The sequence below is a fragment of the Dendropsophus ebraccatus genome, chromosome 10, assembly GCF_027789765.1.
Source record: "Dendropsophus ebraccatus isolate aDenEbr1 chromosome 10, aDenEbr1.pat, whole genome shotgun sequence".
Lineage (NCBI taxonomy): Eukaryota > Metazoa > Chordata > Amphibia > Anura > Hylidae > Dendropsophus > Dendropsophus ebraccatus.
Window position 1 is genome coordinate 62,183,702 of NC_091463.1, and position 20,205 is coordinate 62,203,906.

At 40.1% G+C, this 20,205-nt stretch overlaps 1 protein-coding gene across 1 annotated transcript in view; it reads right to left on the reverse strand.

Annotated features, from left to right (window-relative positions):
- AFF2 (ALF transcription elongation factor 2) overlaps window positions 1-20,205 on the reverse strand; it is a 441,996-nt gene that overhangs the window by 148,927 nt on the left and 272,864 nt on the right. The window contains exons 5-7 of the mRNA XM_069943040.1: window positions 9,142-9,228; window positions 7,988-8,024; window positions 4,754-4,805 (exon numbers count right to left, since the gene is read on the reverse strand). Coding sequence (XP_069799141.1) covers window positions 4,754-4,805; window positions 7,988-8,024; window positions 9,142-9,228 — 176 coding nt within the window. The remainder of the gene's footprint in view (window positions 1-4,753; window positions 4,806-7,987; window positions 8,025-9,141; window positions 9,229-20,205) is intronic.

The following is a 20,205-nucleotide window of genomic DNA, read 5'->3' on the forward strand; positions in this document are numbered from 1 at the left end:
AGTAAGCTACATTGGTCAAGGACATGATGCTGTAAAGTTTGCTTGGTTTTGTTTTAATGAAACCTAAAGATGACTTTCTTAAAAAAGCAATGACATTTCTCCCTCAGATAAGATTATGGGATTGCGTATTGGTTAATATGAAGGGGTTAGTAATTATCTCGTCAATGTGCAGTTGTACACAGAAATTCTATTGATAGAAAATAGGTTGGGTGATGCTGACTTTATTTTTAGAAAAAGCATTTAACTCAATCACATGGCAAGAAAACTGTCCACTCAATGGAATGCATAATTAATGGTGAAAACAAACTGGTCTATGATGTGGCTTTATCTTGCAAACCTGATGTGTAAAGTAATTTTCAAGTTTCAATCAGCTTGGAGTAAAATATTGTTTATCACTGGAGACATCCATGTCATAGGCTAGGTTCACACTCTGTGTATCTGTGCGGCTGTATTGCGGGCGGTAAATCATCGGCAGGATTTTTCGGCCGTGGATTGACAGGCGGTCCGTACGGAGTACTTCAGAAATAGCCGGCAATGATGCCGAATGCCGATGCCTCTAATAGTTAATATATTAAATTAATAAAACACATTTTCTTTGTAATAAAGTCCCTTTCGATGTTCAATAATTTAATTCTAACAAATCCATCATTGTGCAATTAAATATACTGTTAAAATCAATATATATATAAATAAATGTATATATATATATATTTATTTTTTGACAGTATATTTAATTGCACAATAATGGATTTGTTAGAATTAAATTATTGAACAACGAAACTGATTTTATTTCAACGAAAATGTGTTTTATTAATTAAATATTAATTAGTACAGGAAGCTCCAGTAAGCCGTTAATTGATATTGCCGGCAATAGAGCTTTCTGTACTAATCATCACTTTACTTTAATTAAAACATCAAATGTTTCTTCTAATTATGTTATCACAATAGCATTATTAGAAGAAACATTTAGAATTATATGTGCGCTCAGCTGATTGGCTGATCGGCTCAGCGCACATATAATTAGAGGGTCCGCAGCTCAGTGACTTGATTGTGCTGCGGACCAGCGAAGAGGACACATCGGGGTGAGTATAGAGCTCTCCCCACCCCCTCCCCAGCACTGCACCCCTCCCAGCAAGGAAGGGGGGTCACTTAACCCCTTCCTTGCTGGGATGGTTGCAGTCTGACATCAGTCTGGCCCCCAAGGGGTTAAGGGGGATGCAATACACTAACCCCCTCCCTCCCTTAACCCCTTGGGGGCCAGACTGTAAGCAGCGATCTGTAAAGATGCTGCATACTGTAAGGAGCACAACACCGCTCACAATGATGGGTGTTGTGCTCCTGTTTGTGTGTCTTTTGTGTGTTTCTCCCTTTTTGTTTTTCAGATATCAGTATCCTGGGGAGTACGTCGGATTCCGTTGACTACGTCGATGATCAGCGTTTGTTTTTTTTTTTTTTTTTTTTTTTATAAAATGGTCAATGAGGGGTGTGGGGTGTTTTTATTTGAATAAAAATTTTTTTTAACTTGTGTCTTGTCTTTATTTCTTTACTTTATAGACTTAGTAGTGGAAGCCGTCTAATAGACGGAATCCATTACTAAGTCGGGGCCTAGTGTTAGCCGGTATAAAATGGCTAACACTAACCCTCCCATTATTACCCCAGTACCCAATGCCACCAGGGGTACTGGGAAGAGCCTGGTGCCAGTGGCACCAAAATTGGCGCTCCTGGACCGGCAATATGAAGTACTGGAGCTTCCTGTACTAATTAATATTTAATTAATAAAACACATTTACGTTGAAATAAAATCAGTTTTGTTGTTCAATAATTTAATTTAAACGAATCCATCATTGTGCAATTAAATATACTGTCAAAAAATAAATATATATATAAATACTGCATACTGCAGAGGATCGAAAGCCCCCGGTAATAGCAATTCATGTAAACTGTTTCCCTGCTTTCCCAGATGCATTCCAGAGGTGTTTGCATCACTTTCTTAAGATTTTATTTGTTATTTTTAGTTGAACCAGATTTCCAAGTAAATGACCGTATGTTTTCAGCCGCATGTCTATTTTTTCCCACGGCCGTAGTTTCAGCCGCACATTTCCAGCCGCATAAAAAATACAGCCGCACACATACATAGTGTGAACATAGCCTTAAGGAGTAATAAAGTACTATTAGGATGTTTCTGTTAATGATTCCATAATTGTTTCTAAACTTTCCTCTATATACCATCACATACCATTAATTAAAATAATCCTGTTGTATGTTACACACAGCTTCGGCCAATACAGAGTGATAGCAAAGAAGAAATATCTTTTTGGTAACTTCGCCCAGTAATGTACAGCCATTTTGTAATTTGGCTTTAAATAAAAGAGCCAATACACGGATCTCGTCTGAGGAAGTACGCACGTGTACGAAACAGTAGTAACAGTGATTGTGGAGGTGTCGGTGCCCTCTGCTCCCCTTTCTCATGGATTTTATAGATTGAAGTAAGAAAAATGAAGGATTTCTTCATGTATCATTTGGACACTTTGCAAGTATTGCTCATGTGTTAATAGTGAGCACCCCATTATTTAGGATCCACGTGTCTTTTCTGAAATCCTGTACTGACACCACATATAAATGGAATGCCGATAGCTGTTGCTACATTTATACAAATCTAAAGTTTCTATTGAACTGTTTCATTTGAACACATCATTAACAGTTAATGCAGTAGGTTTATCTGAGGCTCTATGGTATGACACAGGTACCAGCCCTAGAATCCTCTGTACTGCTTTTTGTCCAGTCCTAAAGCACACACATTAATAGATGGCAGAGGATTAGAGTAGCTGATCGATGGAGCAATGTCAATCTGAGATGTGGTCGTCCACGTGGGGCATGACCTTTCACATTTTACCATTTCAATCTGTTTCACAATGTAGCTATTTGTTGCTATTTCAGATAAAAAAAAGAAAAAGAAAGATGTGAAAGTACAGAGCAGTGTCTTAGAAAACAAAGACATCCGCACTTGGCATAATAAAAATCTCACAATTTCCCCATCAGACATGTAGAAATAATGTGCATAAAACAGCAGGAACAAATGACAAGAATTTGCAAATGATCCTGTAATCAGCTGTGGCATATCTGTGCTCCCTCTTAATAATTACGATTAGCAGGCTTGATGTGTCAGTGGGTGATTATCTGCTACCACAACGTGTGTTTTCAAGGATTAGAGATTATGCAGCTAGTGGTCAAATCCTATTACACAGTGCATTCATTCCACATGTATATTTTTTATGCTGGAAAAATCATACCAGGTAAAATGCAACTTATAAAAAGAAAAATAGAGTCTGCGTAAAACGCATAGGTTTCACCAAATTTAGAAAAATGCACTGACACGGCTATGCGTTTTATTATAAACTTAAACTATATTAAATCTTGCTAAAAAAAAAATTTTCAAATTCAAAACAATACAGGTAAATCCAACCTTTTGTGACAGAAGTCTCAACATCCACCAGTGCAAACACATTAAAGGGGCTCATTTTTCACGCCCGGCATGAGCGCTCCTGAAGTCCGTGTGTCCTGTGTGGCAGAGACCTCCGTTCCAGACGGGAGGCCAGTAGCTAGTGTAGTCACTTGTGTCAGTGGGTGACTACGCCAATCACTGGCCTCCCGACCGGAACGGAGGTCTCTGCCGCACAGGACACATGAATATCAGGAGCGCTCATGCCGCTTTTTGGAAGATTTAATGTTATGAATCAAGCCACACATCCCGCTCCTGGCTCTGCCGAGGCGCGCAGCCCAGCTGCAGGAGACGTCGGCAGCATCCTTGGTTACAAGCGGGTCTGGTCCTGGGGGCACGCCGATGGCGTCCCTAGCAGCCGGCCTGATGTTTCGGGGCACGGCGAATTCTGAGAGACGCTGGCAGCGTCTCTAGTGATTGCAGGACTGGTTGCTGGGGGCGCGTCGACTGCGTCCCTGGCAACCAGCCTGCTGTGTTTTCATTTGCTTTCATGTGTAGCCGTGTCCGGGGCTTCACCACCCCAGGCCGATCAGCATAAGGTGTAATGCATTACCATGATTTTGACTGACAGCTGAAATGACCAGTTAGCTGTCAGTACCTAGGTCCAAGTTACTATAAGTTCCAGCATCTGGTGTTACTCCCTTGCCTGTAATAACGCCTTGTGGCTTGACCTAGCGTTTCTCTGACCAGTTGTTATTGTGACTCTGACCATAGGATTCTGTGACCCTGACCTTGCTTCTTGAATTTTGATTCTGTACCTTCATTGCCCGATTGTTGCCGACCCTGATTTCTGACCATCCTTTTATTGTGTGAGTTCGTCTTGCCTTTGTTTTGTGTTACACCTATTTTAGTATAGGGAACGTTGACCAGTTGTCCGCAGTAACATTTAATACTGTTGTGGCAAGCAGGTAGGGACAGCTGGAGCGGGTGCCAGTTTTAGAGCTGCACTTGTCTGTCGTCTTTCTAGACCCCTACCTGACATTTAATTAAATTTAAGAGAATATTGAAAACGCATAGCCGTGTCAGTGCATTTATTGGAATAGATTGGTATTCAGGAGTAGACGCTGCTTGACACGCAACACCCAGAGTATAAAACAGTGTGTTAAACTTTGTTCACCAAATTTAGACACATATGACATGAAAATTTGCTAGACATCTTCAATTATGATTCAAGGCAATTTCTCCAATTTAAAGGGGGAAAAAAACAAATGAATAAAACTCATTTATTATAACTATAATAACCAAGTTACTTACGATTTTTGGGGGATGGATTTAACAGCAGGTTTGTTTGTGACTTCACATCGTTCTATGGGAAAAAAATCAAAACAGACACCTTTAATTGATACCATTGTTATATATGGACCATGGTAGGTAGGGGACCTGTTACATAGTTTACATTCAGAATCCGGAACACATGAAAATATTGCCAACACCGATGAGTCATAAGTGTAAAATTACTTGCCTAATAGTGAGTAGATCTACCTTTTGCCGTCATACAGCTATGACCCGTTGAAGTATGGACTCCAAAGTTGCTTAGATCCTTAAGCTTGCCAAGTTTTACTGCTTCCAACATGTCAACTTCAAGAGCTAACTGTTCACTTGCTGCCAAAGTGGCATTGCAATGACATAAATATATAGCAACACACTATATAGCCAAAAGTATGTGGACCCTATACCAGGTACAATTTCTAAAGACAAACATTGGCAATAGAATTGGTCATACTTTAGATTTTACTTTAAGGCTAAGTTCACACACAGTAGAATAAAAACAAAATACGGCTGTAATATTAAGGTAAAACATGGCCATATTTTCAATGTAATGATGCACATTGTATTATATAATGGATGTAATTGATGGTGACCTTCTACATAATGAACATGCTCATAATTTACAACCTGCTTTTGCTAACAACTGCAGTTATTTTTTTTTTTTACCTGTTTACACATTGCTTTATTTTCACTCAATATTATGGCCATATTTTGGTATTTTTTTTACTGTGTGTGAACATAGCCTAAACGTGACAGCATCATAAGATGCAATTTTGCCACAAGTCAGTTAGTGAGCGGCTAGATCTTTGAAATTCGGCTGTTAGTGCTATTAGTGTACAAGTCTTGGATCATTCATTGAAAAGCTTTGGTTGGATTGATGTAAATAGTGCCGCCACTAGACTTTTAAGAAGTAGAAAATTTTTATTTGGCGAAATGAATCACATTTCACCATCTGATGCACAAATCTGAGTTTGGCACATTCCCAGCTAACACTACTAGACTAACATATCGTACAGTGTCTACTGTAAAATTTGGTGGAGGAGGGACATCAATGTTAAGCTGATTTCAGGGTTTGGTTTTGGCTTCTACACCAATGGCATCTAAAGGAAACAGCTGTCTGTGGATGGATGCTAGCCTTGGTACCCTTGTCATGTGGCAATACACGACTTTGACGCAAAAAGGGCCACCCGAGTATTTCCCTATTTATGTTCCAATACTCGCAACCGAGTATCAGGGTGGACTGGTGAACTCTCCATTGGGAGGCACCCCTTGGCTACACGCTTTCATTCTCTGGAGGGATATTTGGATATTCCCGTGTTTTGAGACTCGTAACTAAGGCTTCACTGACCCTTTTTTTGCATATTTAAATTTATAGGGGCAATGTATCAGTGTAGGCTCTTGAGTGAGTTCTCTATTGGGTTTTTTTTGTCGCTAATCTTCTTGAGCTCAGTTATTGCTGTGTTTTGTTGGTCTATTTTTCATTGCCCCTGGTAGCCAGAATCCTGCTCCACAATGACAAGGGGAATCTAAAGGATCTCACTAACTTCTAATGGGGTCCTTAAGGATCAATCAAGGTGTCCATTGTTTTCACATGAGGAATAGCACTGCATGGTGCATTATCCTAACAGAATTAGTAATGGAGGCAACAGTTTAGAACAAGCCCTTGCAATTTTCCCGCATGGTCCATGTGTATCTCTTTTTTTCTGGGAGACATTTTGTCTTTTTTGTCCCAATCATGGTTTAAGGTTCTCTAAAGGGGTTATCCAGCGCTACAAAAATATGGCAACTTTTCTCCAGAGACCACATGATTCTTGTCTCCAGTTCAGGTGTGGTTCGCAATTAAACTCTATTCACTTCAATGCATCTCAGTTACAAAACCCCACCCAAACTAGAGACAAGATTGAGGATGTCTTTTGAAGAAATGGCCATGTAGTACTGGATAACCCCTTTAAATGGTCGAGTAATGACCATCTCCAATAGGTGGCACCAGAGAGTAAGCCCCCCTACTATTGGAGGGCTACATTGTCTATTTTGTTTTCAGTAGAACTTAAATGGCTCATAAGACTTCACATAGAATGACAGATTAAAAATTTACTTTTATTACATATAATTAAACCTAGAGTTCTACAAATCTCCCAAATAGGTAAATTTAACCTAAATATCAATACCTATCAATAGATAGGTCAGTCTCCACTACGGTGGCAAATCTACATCCTGATGATATATCATACTGTCTCTGTCTCGATCTCTATTGATAGGTAGTTCTTTTAGGTTATTTTTACCTATTTGTGCCATTTGTAGAACTTTAGTTTTAATCATATCAAATAAAAGTTAAATTTTAGCACATGATTCTGTGACATGGACATGATGCCTATAAGAGTTCATTTTATCTTTTGGCACTATCCTCAAAAAGAAATTTTACACCTTCAGAGCTTCTCATCCAACATCCAAGACAGCCACAGAATCACTCATACACACTTTAAGGCCAGGTTCACACTACGTGAGACACCGGCTGTTCTGTGACCCGGCCGTGTCATAGAATGGCCGGTGTCAGTGAAGGTTATCCCAGCTGGATGAACTTCATTTGTGCTGAATTAGGATGCAGGTGCATCCGTGTGGGCCAGCATCCCAATTCACCATAGCACACAATGGACAGTGCATCCAGAGCCACACATTGTGTGAGCTTTCAGTGTTGTGTGGCCGTTATTCAATGAATAGTGGCCGCACAAAACTGACATGTCAGTTTTCGCTGCGGCCACTAGGGATCCCGGCCAGAGTGTATATTATGTGTACACACTCCGGCCAGGATTCGCCGTGACTGTGCAACATAACTTTTCTATAAATCACAGCCGTTGTTGCAAATCGGCAACGGCCATGATTAATAGAAAAGTTACGTTGTGTGAACGTAGCCTAAATCTAAAAAAAAAAATAAAAACTGTTTTTTTCTGCAGTTCCAAATCCTTGCTAAGGCCTCTGGTTTTGAACTAGAGAATCCAAAAACTATTAGTATTTGTGATGGTTAGATAGCCACATACTTTTGATCGTATAGTGAATATGCACTATATATATTAACAGAAAAAGAGAAAATAATAATAATCATAATAATCATAATAATGAATACAGCTCATCATAATAGTTCCTGGTTCATATGAATAGAATCTTGTACAAAATCCATTGTACACAGTACAATATGATTATCTAGGTGAACAAAAGACATACTTTGTATGCTGTATCCTGAGGTCAGATGTTGAGACTCCTGTAAAAATAAACATAAATAAATCAAACCAGTAATCCACATATCATCTAGATATAAAGATTTAGGTCACATAGCTAGAGGCTTGTGCATTATCTCTCTCTATCAATCACATATTTAACCTTATCTAAAATTCATAAGACTGGAGTGGGGATTAAACACTAAGGACAAATAACCAAGATGTAAAGGGATGTTATTATTTAAAATGGTAAAAAATGCATTATTTGCGGCATATCTCAGTAAGGCTACATAGATGTGATTATCTTCACTGGGCTCAGCTTGGATTAGGCTTCATGGCTGTTGTAGTTAAATGTTTTTGTCTGAAATTCCATTACACATAATCTAATGCTTAAAATATTATCTTAAAATGCTTGATCATTTTGTGTGCAGTATCTACAGTACTTATGCAATGGTAAACCCATTTAAATGTTATAGAGGTAGTACCAGTACGGAAATTGATAGTAGTAACAAAAAAAAGGGATATTTATTCTGGTTAATTCTAGAGTAACATTTTATAAATAAAAAAATTGTTCTGTAATCTGTAGTTGCTATTGGTACCAGCTTTGGTAGAGCTCGCTATTACACGCATAGTGGGGCAACATGCGGGGCATGGGGGGCAGCGTGAGGGGCTTCCCATTCAAGAGAGCAGTGGTCTGCTGCCACCGTTCCTATTACACAGAGCAGTGATGAAAATCACAATCACAATAGCAGACCTTAGCTGTGATAATCCAGATTTTTCAACATGTTGCAAGACGGCGATCAGCCAACATTGTGCATATCTGCTAATTGTTGTCTTTTAACATGAGCTGTTACACCAAATTATTATCGGCTGGAATGGGCGGTAATTGGTGTAGTAGGGCTATTAGGCTCTGTTCCCACAATGTTTTTTTATTTTTTTTTACATTTTTAGTACCCCAATGGACATTTCTAAGAAATCATTTGATTGCTTATAGACATCAATGCAATTATGTTGTATTGCACTGATCTATTGATCTATTATTTTAGCTCGACTACATTACTCTAATATGCACGGCCACCTAAAAGTCATTGGTCTTCAGACTGGATTACTGTACAATGCCCAGAATTTATTATCCGATAACAGTTTTTCCTTGGGGCTTACCTTGTTGGGAATTGGAAACTTGGACTGTTCTGCTTTACATGGGGTGTGGATTCCAGTCAGAGGAGGGGGCCACAAATGAGTCATTTCCTGCAGGAGAAAAAAAGTGATGTAACTGTAATTATGAGTTTAGCTAACACATCTCAACCTTTACAAAATGGCCAAAGATTCTTGAGCTCACACCGTAAGTGATCCCATACACGATAACTAAAGAAACAGGTTCCCATAATATAGATGCAGTATATCTACCATCTGCCTGACCTTAAAAATTGTTAAACTTGTTATGGCTACATGATATAGGCTAACAGAACTCCCATCTGTTCCTTGTACAGTATGTTCAGATCTAAAGGAATATAAAAAATATATGACACTGAATAGTCTAGAGACTTTTAGGGATAACATTTAAGAAAGTGGTTGTGTGCAAATATCTTACCTGGAAAAGGTGACCAAATAACAGACACAATGTCTGGAAAGCCCAGATAGCAGCTGCTGCTCCTCCTTGGAGGGTGCAGCCATTATAAAAGTAAATCAAAGAAAAGAGAAGCAAGAATATTGTAGATGCATGCTACGGGATCCGGGAATGACCTATGCTGCTCTTAATATATAAACCCTATTCCTTAACATTGGAATTGCAACACCATTGCAACACCATGTTACAAAAAATGTAACATCCTGATTTATTCAGTATTGAGTATGAGTTTCACATGCAGAAAGACCCAGACTCACACACCTTGGCATCTTATTAATGATTATCTGAGGAATGTTCTGCCACCCCTAATGCACTTAAGCATGGATATGATCCAAATCATTGCTGGCAGGTCCCTTGTAATTCTGACCAAAGACATCACAGTGATATGTGATAGGAGGAACATCTTGGGAAGCTGCAGGCCACAGTAGCATGCTTAGGCCATGCAGGCTGCTCATGGTAGCACAAGTAACATGCTGCATGGGACATGGGCCTTGTTGTGTTGGAAAACAACACCATGGACACTTCAGAGACCAAATCAATGTAACATCGAGCTGTAAGTGTACCTGGTATGAAGACTGGAGGGGTCCAGACACTGTACATTATGCCGCCCCACACCGTAATCCTGGGAGTAGGACCTGTGTGATGTTGGTTCCTTAACACTGAAATTGCTACAGTAAGAAGCCCAAGCCATAAGGTTATAGTGCATCACCTGAAGGCTATGGAGGCTGGAATGGAAGTCTATCCTCTTCAGAGATGAGCTCCATATTAGTATGGGATGTAATAACAGCCATTGGTTTGGAGACCACGAAACCAAATCCAAGAGGAAACCTTCATGAGAGAACATCGCACCAGTCCAACCCCTACTGCTACTTTGACCTTAAACATCTACAGGTAAGTTTCTCATTAAGAATACCAGGGACGTTAGTGGTAGGCAATTTTGATAATTCTCAGCATCAGATTTTGAAGACTTGTGTTCCTAAGTGCATTTAGAACAGAACTTCCTCAGACAACCATTAATAACCTTACTGATAGCATGCCAAGTCATGTAAGTGTTTATAGTTATGCGCACAATTATTTATTTTATATAGTGAATTAATTATGTTTTTAATATTTCTCCCTTTCTTAACATTTGCTTATTATTACCATGTCTATTGTTCATTTTAATTCCTTAATTCCATTGCTTTTCTTTCATGCTGTTGCAATTTAAATTTCTGAATTCTGCAGTACCAGCATAGTCCTGGTTTTGTCCTCCTTTCTGGTTGTACTGCAGTTTTCTTTTTTCTTTTTTTTTACTGTTATACATATAACCAAAGTACCAAGCACACAACAAAGGGTTCTGGGTGGGATTTTAGATTTTAGATTTTAGATTTTAAAAAAAATCTAAAGAGAACTTGGGTCTGACTCTAAACTCCTGCCACCCTAGGTCAAGTGTTCAGTGTAGCTGCATGATGTACCCATCCCATCTATGATATAATATCAATTATTGAAAGGCCATAATAAATATAACATATAGTTTTGTTATTGTTAATACCTTAGAGAATGACATGAATGGTTCCCGTAAAAAGCCTAATACACAATTCTTTATCCCTCTGGAGATTTATGCAACTTATTGTGACATTTCACGAGAAATGATTAAAGTATTCCTAGTGCATCCCAATTAAAATTGGAAATAGATCTTCAAAGAAACCTCAGCACATCAGATATCTCTGCAATTACTTCATTTTTACAGGAATGAAAAATTCTAGCATATCAGCCAACTACTACAAGAAGCATCATCACAAAATAGCATAAGGAGAAGATCATGCCTTTACTGTGCGCCCATCATTTTGTCATCGAGGTGACCTGAACAGGGGAGAAATTATAGCAGGTATAGTGGGTACAGACCATAGAACCTGAGATGTTTTATGTTTGAGATGACATATTATAAGTGAAATATTATCCTTTAGAGACTTGTTACAGAATTACTATTTTTACCCAGAACCTTTAAATTACTCTTTTGAACCATCAAATATTGTAGGATAGAGAACAAACCACCAATATGTCATATGCAGGGGTCTGATACCCAGCGCCCTCATCAATCAGCTGTTTTCCTGAGCTACACCCGCATATACAGTGTATAGAGAAGGAAACAGTGTATGACTATCCCATTTGAAAATTAGGGATGGTCCGAACCCTCCGAGGTTCTGGTTCGTATGAACCCGAATGCTCGGCATCAGATTCCTGCTGTCTGCCCGCTCCCTGGAGGGGGTGGATCCAGCGGTAGGACCGCCTGGAAAACTGGGATACAGCCTATGGCTATGGCTGTATCCCAGTTTTCCAGGGGGTCCTCCCGCTGGATCCAGCCGCTACACAGAGCGGGCAGACAGCGGGAATCATTGCAGAGAGTTCGGGGTCGTACGAACCCGAACCGAACTCGGTTCGGACCATCCCTATTGAAAATAAACCCATATTAACAGTTTAGGGTATAACTGCTGATTATACTGGGATCTGATCTCAGGAACGGGAACAAAATTGTCCCTGAAATAGATGTTGTGCATAGCATGTGTAAAGCCAGCACTCCATTAATGTTTGCTGGAGCCTCCGAACATTGCTGATCACTGAGCCACTAATGCTCAGTAGCCCTATAGGCGATGATAAAGTACTATCCATGGTCATTCATTCTAGACATAATTTTGTTCAATTTAGTCAAAGCCCTAACCAATCAACTTTTTTTCCCATGTCTAAACGGGAATACTCCTTTAATGCCCTTATATGTTCCTGTTTGGCTTTCTCAGATATTAGCGTTCTTGTCCATCATCTAAGCCTATTGACTAGCTTAAAGTGTTATTGACACCTTTTAATATAGCTTCGAATTCAGAGAGAAGAAATTTTGTAGTACTTTCACATATGTGCAAAGTGTTCTTTCATTGTAGTGTCAGTTGTGTCATTCCTTTTGATAAGGTAATATGCAGAAATTGTCAGGCTTTATACTTGGAAAAATGATCTGTAAATTGCAGGGAAACAGTAACTAATATAGAATACCTGACATGACCTTGACAGAAATGGTTACAATAATGTCCCTGATAAGCAGACGGTAGAAACAATTCTCAACTCCCATCTTTAACCTTATTATTTTGTGGTGAAATTAATTTGTAGAACAAGATGGACATTCCAGCAAACATGTAACTCATGACTTTCCTTTCAGAATATCTTGAGAGCTTGTCATAGCCAGTTACTTTTAGAAAAAGGGCTTAAAGGGGTTATCCAGTGCTACAAAAACATGGCCCTTTTCCCCCACTCTTGTCTCCAGATTGGGTGTGGTTTGAAACTCAGCTCCATTGAAGTAAATGGAGCTTAATTGCAAACCACACCTGACCTGGAGACAAGAGTGGGGGAAAAGGGGCCATGTTTTGGTAGCGCTGGATAACTCCCTTTAATAGTAATAATCTGCAAAACTAGAACAAATGTATGTAAAGCTATAGAATTTTTTTTGTGTTTATACAATTTACATAGTTTGCAGGACAAAAGCAGATACTGTATTCACTTCCTATACTATACAGTATCAGAGGCATAGACTAAGAGTAAGCCTACTCATTACTGACTAAGCAGGTTCATCACATTTCCTGCATGGCCAAAGTCTGTGACCAATCCTAGTAATAATTGGGTTTAGCCGTTTCAGTCATGTTCATTGCTATCTGGTGCATAATATAGTCAAACAGCCATGCAATCCCTGTATACAACAGACTAGGATGTAACGCCTGGAGTACTGGATCCACTGGACCGTCACTAGCGATAGCACTAACCTCACCAGGGAGCGGAGTCTAAGGGGCGGCTGGTTTTCACCAGAGCCCGCCGCAAGGCGGGATGGACTTGCTGCGGCAGGCGACCCCCAGGTCGCTACCCCTGGCTTGGTTGCTAGTGACAGCAGGCGAGGCGTGGCAGGAGCAGTAGGCAGGAGATAGTGCAGGCAGAGGACTGTAGATGTGATCGCAGGTGGCGGACAGGACTCAGGAACAATGGGAAGGCAGCGGGCAAGGACTAGGGACAAGGACTGAAGACAGGAACAAGGGACAAGGACTAAGGTCAGGAACAACAGGGAGCTGGGCCAAACGCTATGGGAAGCATGTAGAGGCTCCAACACCTGTAGTGGGGCAGGGTTGGAATTTATAGGGAGTGATTGTGTGCAACACCAATTAGGGGAGGACTGGCCCTTTAAATCTGAGACAGCCGGCGCGCGCGAGCCCTAGGAGGCGGGGACGCCAGCGCCGGCCGGCACAGACGGAGACAGGAGCGGAGGAGAGGTGAGGCGCCCCCAGGGGCCAAACTAGCAGCAGCGCCGGGTCCCTGCACAAGGACCTCGGCGGCTGCATGGGGCAGGAGGAGGTCGCGGCGGCGGCCTGGAACACGGGACGCCGCCGCGGCCGTGACATAGGACTAGAATGGAACATTGTGTCATGGGAGGTAACTTTTTCCAACAAATCAGTTTGTCAATTTTCTGCATTGTAAGAGATAACCCACACAACTCTACTGGTACTGTGAAGTAGGAAAGTCTAGAGCCTACAATATAGTAAAGTGTTTTTGTAATTTCGAAAAACTTTTGACATGTCACAGAGATATGTCTAAAATTTTGATTGGTTTTGAGTGCTTAGAACCTCACTGGTCATTACGTCATTGTTTGGAATGGGGAACATATTCTCTCTTCTCTCGCTGTCTTCTCTGTCTTGCAAGAAGAGAGGGGGTCCATAGACTCACAATGGAGTCTTTACCATTCAGCGAAGCAGTGTCTGCATCCATCTATAAAGTGCCCAGCCGAGTTCTTTTTCTGGCTCTGATAATCTGTGGAGGTCTGAACACCCAGACCCCAAACAATAAAAAAAAGTTTGATATCTCTCTGTGGCTGAAGTTTTTCCAACAGAAAAAAAGAAAAAAATGGCAGCACATCTATGACTCTGTTCACACTGCAGGTTGCACGCTGCTTGTGGCTTAAGTACAGACAAAAAAAAAGAAGGTGCAACAGAAACCGACAGGTGCATGGGCTCACCGTATATACTCCTCCCAGCGTACACACGGTAAACACCTGCTCTGTAATTATTAAAAAGTGAGGATCTTAGCTAACTATTTGATCAGAGTGTACCATGTCGCCATGTTAAGGTGTCCTCGAGACATGGTCCCTACTCTAGCATTTTCACCCTAGCAATGGCCTCTTCTGGGCTGAATAAGCCTACAACTGGGCATATAGGAGCCAAATGATCTCTTTTTATAGCACCCTTGGGACATGGGTGGAGTGCAAGCCAACAGGAGGTAGCCACACCCCCCCACATTGAACAGAAATTCACACTGCAGGTTGCATGCTGCGCTTGTAGACTTGTACGCTTGTAGGCTTATTCAGCCCAGGAGAGGCCATTACTGGTGTGAAAATGCTAGAGTAGGGACCATGTCTCGAGGACGCCTTAACGTGGCGACATGGTACACTCTGTTTGATCAAATAGTTTGCTAATGTCCTCACTTTTCATCATCTACAGAGCAGGTGTTTACCATGTGTACGCTGGGAGGAGTATATACGGGGAGCCCCTGCACCTGTCGGTTGCTGTTGCACCTTCAGTTTTTTTGTCAGAAGTTTTTCCAAATGACAGGGACACTTTGTGAATACTATATGGTCAAATTTTTTTTTAGAATAGACCGTTGTGAGTTTTTTTTAAGTAAAGTCTGTCTGTCTTTAACAACAATATCATTACAATGAGAGAGATTTATCACTCTGCAAAGGGTCACAAACATTTTAAGCAAACTCCAATTTTTTTTTATTTATTTTTTTTTTGGGGGGGGGGATTTGCAATATTTTGCAATCTGTACTGCTCACAGTGGGAAGGAAGGTGGACATTTATTACAGTTTACATGCCAAAGCAAATTGTAGCTGAACTCTACATCAGCTCTGAGCTGGTATAGATTTCAGTGAGGCCGCACAGGCAGCCTTAGGTGTACCTGGATTTATGCAAAGGTGCAAGCCCATGTTCTAGCAGGAAATTACCTAAGACCTGTATGTAAGATGCCAATCGTAATAAATCCCTTCACCTATGGCTAAGCATCATTGCACAACTGATACTAATGCTCAATGTTAAGTTTTATATAGAGTGATGTAAAGCCTCGAGACTCAAGTAGTACATTTTTTTTCTCTATTGGGATGAATGATAATTAACCTTATACTTGCCTGACAGATAACTCACTAATGATTAATGACAGGACAACACATCTTTATCAATTGTATAGTGCCATCTTTAAAGTTTGGCTGAGGAGGTCTGATGCTCTTATGATAAAATAATGGAAATTACAGAGGCATCCAAGATGTTAGGCTAAGCATCGAAGACAACGAGCAGAGGAAGATGACAATTTACTTTGTCCTGTATGTACAACATGTCCCCCATTTGTGATCTGTGTATTCCATTGCTGGCCATTTGCTTTCGATGAATTGGATAGTTTTTCACTGTCTCAAAGTGTCTGTGACACCGGCCCATGGACAAACTGGGCTGAATGCAACTACTGCTAAAAGTAGCCCCACCATGTCTAGCGGCTGGGTCTTAGCAGAGCCATAGGCCAATCCTTTGATTTGAAAGCCCTTCATTGTAATGTGATCTAGTTATAATATTTTCCATTTTATTTATGTTTTGACTTATGTGAGATAGCTATCATACTTTACTTATTTTGGCCAGAGTCTTAAAAATAAAATGTGAAGTAGGCGCAATGCAATGTAACATGTGTAATGATTTAAAGCAGGATTGGGTAAATGTCAAAAAGCAGTATAAAAGCAGCCCTTGATTTATTTCCACATTATTTGAACTTTACATAATTCTAAAACCATGTTAACTGATGCACAAGATACTTGGATTAGCGTGGAAGGAAAGCTATTTTTATTGTACTAAAGATTAAACAAATACTTGAAATCCGCCAATTTATTGGCTCCCACGTTAACAAAGTTTTTAGATGAAGTAATATAGGCATCTCGTTTTCCGTATTGTGCTCAAAAGCATCATAATAAGTTGCATATGTTGTAGTTGTCCCAATTGGTCACGCTCATTTTACGTGCTTAAAAGGGTTATGTTTGGTTTTTAGGAACCCTCAGGTATATACTATAACAAGCAGAGACTTTAAGCATATTTATGTAGTTATGTCATATAAGAAAAAGGGACATGAAGTTACAGAACAAACGTTAAATGTAATTATATGTAGTACAGTACAGACCAAGCCTGTATACTTCACACGGCACCAAAAGAACAAGCTGAAAGTGCCTGTCACCCAATGATATCAAATACTGACATGAAGACCTGCAGGGGGAAGGCTGTAAACCATCTGGAGGATTATTGGTCACACTCAGCCCCTGAAAACAGGCCAGGGGAGTGATTGGTTGTTTGGCAAATTGATTTGCACATTAGAAGTTTATACCAGGGCTATGAAACCTTATATAAAGCATTAGGGGTTGTGCAGAATTGGAAAAAAAATGTCTGCTTTCTACTAAAAACAGCAGCTTACTCTTCCGTGAATTGTCTTTGGTATTGCAGGTCAACTCCAAGTGAACAGGGCTAAACTGCAATATTCTACACAAACTTTGGCTATAAAGGGCTATACATGCATGTTAGTAGCAGCAAGGACTAGAGGATAGCCAGGAGAGACACTTGCTTGAGACTTTTAAAGTGGGTTCTGTAGCCAACATTCTGCCAGTCATTTCAGGTGACTGCTAGAAAGGCATAAACAAAACCTATGTTCTGTAAACATCCTATATTTTCCTTAAAGGGAACCTCCTGACCTTTAAGTTAATACTTGTATTCCCCATGAAAATAACAAATATAGCTCTGTGATGTGCCTTTCCTCTGATAATCTTACTAGAAATAAGCGACTTAATAACCAACTGGAGGCATGTCCCTACACAGTCTGGCACACTGACTGGATTTTGTCAGACTGCTTAGGGATGCACCCCTAACTGGTAACACCCACTTGCTTATTGAGTCATACATTTTTGGTAAGAACAACAGAGGAACGACACATCACAGAGCTATAAAACAAGATTTTGCGTTTTATTTCATGGGAATACAAGTACTTACTAAAACAGCTCTATTTTGCATATTCATGTTTTCTAGGGAGCAATGCACTTAGGATTTCACTGTATTGAGCGCTTTAACCAGCTGGTCTTTAGCTGGTCTCCCTGAGATCAGTTCTGTTTCTCTTTTGGCTCTACTAGGCATTGCACCCACCTAGCCAGAATCCTGCTCCACACTGATGAGGGGCAACATCCAGAAACAGCTGTCTGTGGATGGATACCTAGCCTTGGTTTTTCCCTTGTCATTGCATTGACTTATAGGGCCACTCTATATGGCGGTTTTGGTAGTTTCCCTACAGGAGTCACTTATTTGCTGGGCCAGTCCCAGAGGGATATCTGGCTAGTCTCGTGTTTTGAGACTCTTAAATGAAGCTCCATGGGCTCCTCTTTTGCGTATTCATGTTGCCCAGGGAGCAATGCACCTAAGATTTCACTGTATTGAGCGCTTTAACCAGCATTCAACAGTGTTATCTTTGGCTGATCTCCCTGAGATCACTGATCTGTTTCTCTTAAGATTGGTGAAAGGTTCTCTTGTATAAGTGAAATATAGGGTATTTATAGAATGTGTGATTTGTTTAGGCCTTCCTAGCTTCCATCCAGCCACATTTTTTTACCTAAAGTTTATTATCTATAGATTCCGTGTGTCTCCCCAGTACCAAATTGCATAGACATCTTACAGTTATACTACCTTCCATCTATATCTTGCTTCATGCATACATATATTTACAGAAATGTCTACCACATCAAAGTAGAACAGTTCCAATACTTTCCTGCACAGGTGAATCTGAGGATCCATTATCTCAAACCTTGTTGGGAAATACGAAATGATACATTTTGCTCACCGTTAAATAAACATTATGTACATGTTAAAAAAAATTAGCTTTTTTATTTTATATATTTGAAATTTTATATCTAGCCTCCTTCTGCATATTAAAGAGAATATGATAAACAGACATTGTTAGAATATAAAGCTCATAAACTCTGCCAGTACTGGGACCTTACCAATAGTGATAAATGCCTTCACATATTAATGTAGCTCTGTTCATTTTACAAAGTAAACAATTACCAAAGCAGTCTAGGCACTGTAGTAAACACGGCTGTTTGATTTATTATTTTACTTTTGTAAAAAGTCTTTCCAAAACCCAGTTTTAAGAATGTCTAACATTCAGCGGCTGCAATAATGTTCTATGTGCATCCAGTGCAAGTAACTGTGATATTAAAATGTTTGCCAAGACCCAATTGTACAAAGAATTTTGTCTTTGGAAGTGTGCAATTTATATGGTTTTTTTTTATAACCACAAGAGTTTTTTCTTCTTCCTTGTCCTTGGGGAGATGGGCTGAGTTTGTAGACGTTAGTAAGACAGAGCTTTATAGAACACACAGAATTGTTTGTTCACAAAGATAGAAGTACAAATTAATCACTGGCATATGACAAGTGGAACATGACATTTGCTAGCATAGGGTGTATAATAAAAAGAAAAGACTTAAGTTTTACTAGTCCAACTAATGATGGCTCTGTAGCACTTTACAAACATTTATAGAAATTGGTTTCCAAGACAAAGATGCAAAATGATTACATGTACATAAAAAAAACAACTAACAAATAATAATAAACAACTAACAAATAAATAAATAATAATAATAATAATAATAATAATAATAATAATAATAATAATAATAACAATAATCATAGTATGCTTAATCTCCTCTGCTTCTCCAAACCTGGCTTGGCTTAATTCATAAGTCACATCAACTTTCGCCATTATGCTTTCTTTGGAAGATGTGGGGTTTGACGATAAGGTCACTAACCCCCAAGGACTCAGTCTTCCTTGATGTGGCGGGTTTTTTGTTTTTGTTTTCAGAGAAAGCTTAGAGGATAGGCGCATTGTCTTGTGCAACGCTAAGTAGGGGAGCCACCACTAGCAACTTGTCCATCACCAGCATAATCCAGCAATCGTCAGCAAAGCACCTGACTAGGTGGGTCAAAGGTCGTGGTCCGCAACCTGCACTTGCGGGTGACTCCAAAGCCCCTTAGGTGCCTCTGTCTTAGGTGCTTGCAGTGTTTTCCTAACCCCTCCCAGGACACAATCATATTTACCCCATGCTCTTCACCTTCCCCAGAAGCAGCTGTGTCTACCTCACCCCTTGAAGTAGGCTATTGATCTGCAGGGTCATTGTCCAATAGGGTTTCCCATCTAAGCGCTCAGCTCTAAATACCCCAGAGCTTGGATCAAAAGCAAATATATGCTGCCACCCACCAATATGCACAGACAATTAAGGTGAAAATAGTCCATCTCCTGACCCTGGAGATATTGCCAATTAGACTGGTGGAAACTGAGGCATTCCACAGCTTCATGGAGATGACCTCTGTACTCTGTCTCCAGCTCTTATTATTTTTTATGTTGTGCCATACCAGCCTTACACCAGCACGTCATGTGTAATATCACTCCTGCTCTAGCCAACATGGTTACAGAGAAGGACCACTCAACCACCGACATGTGGACCAATGCTACTGGCCAAGGTTGCAACATTT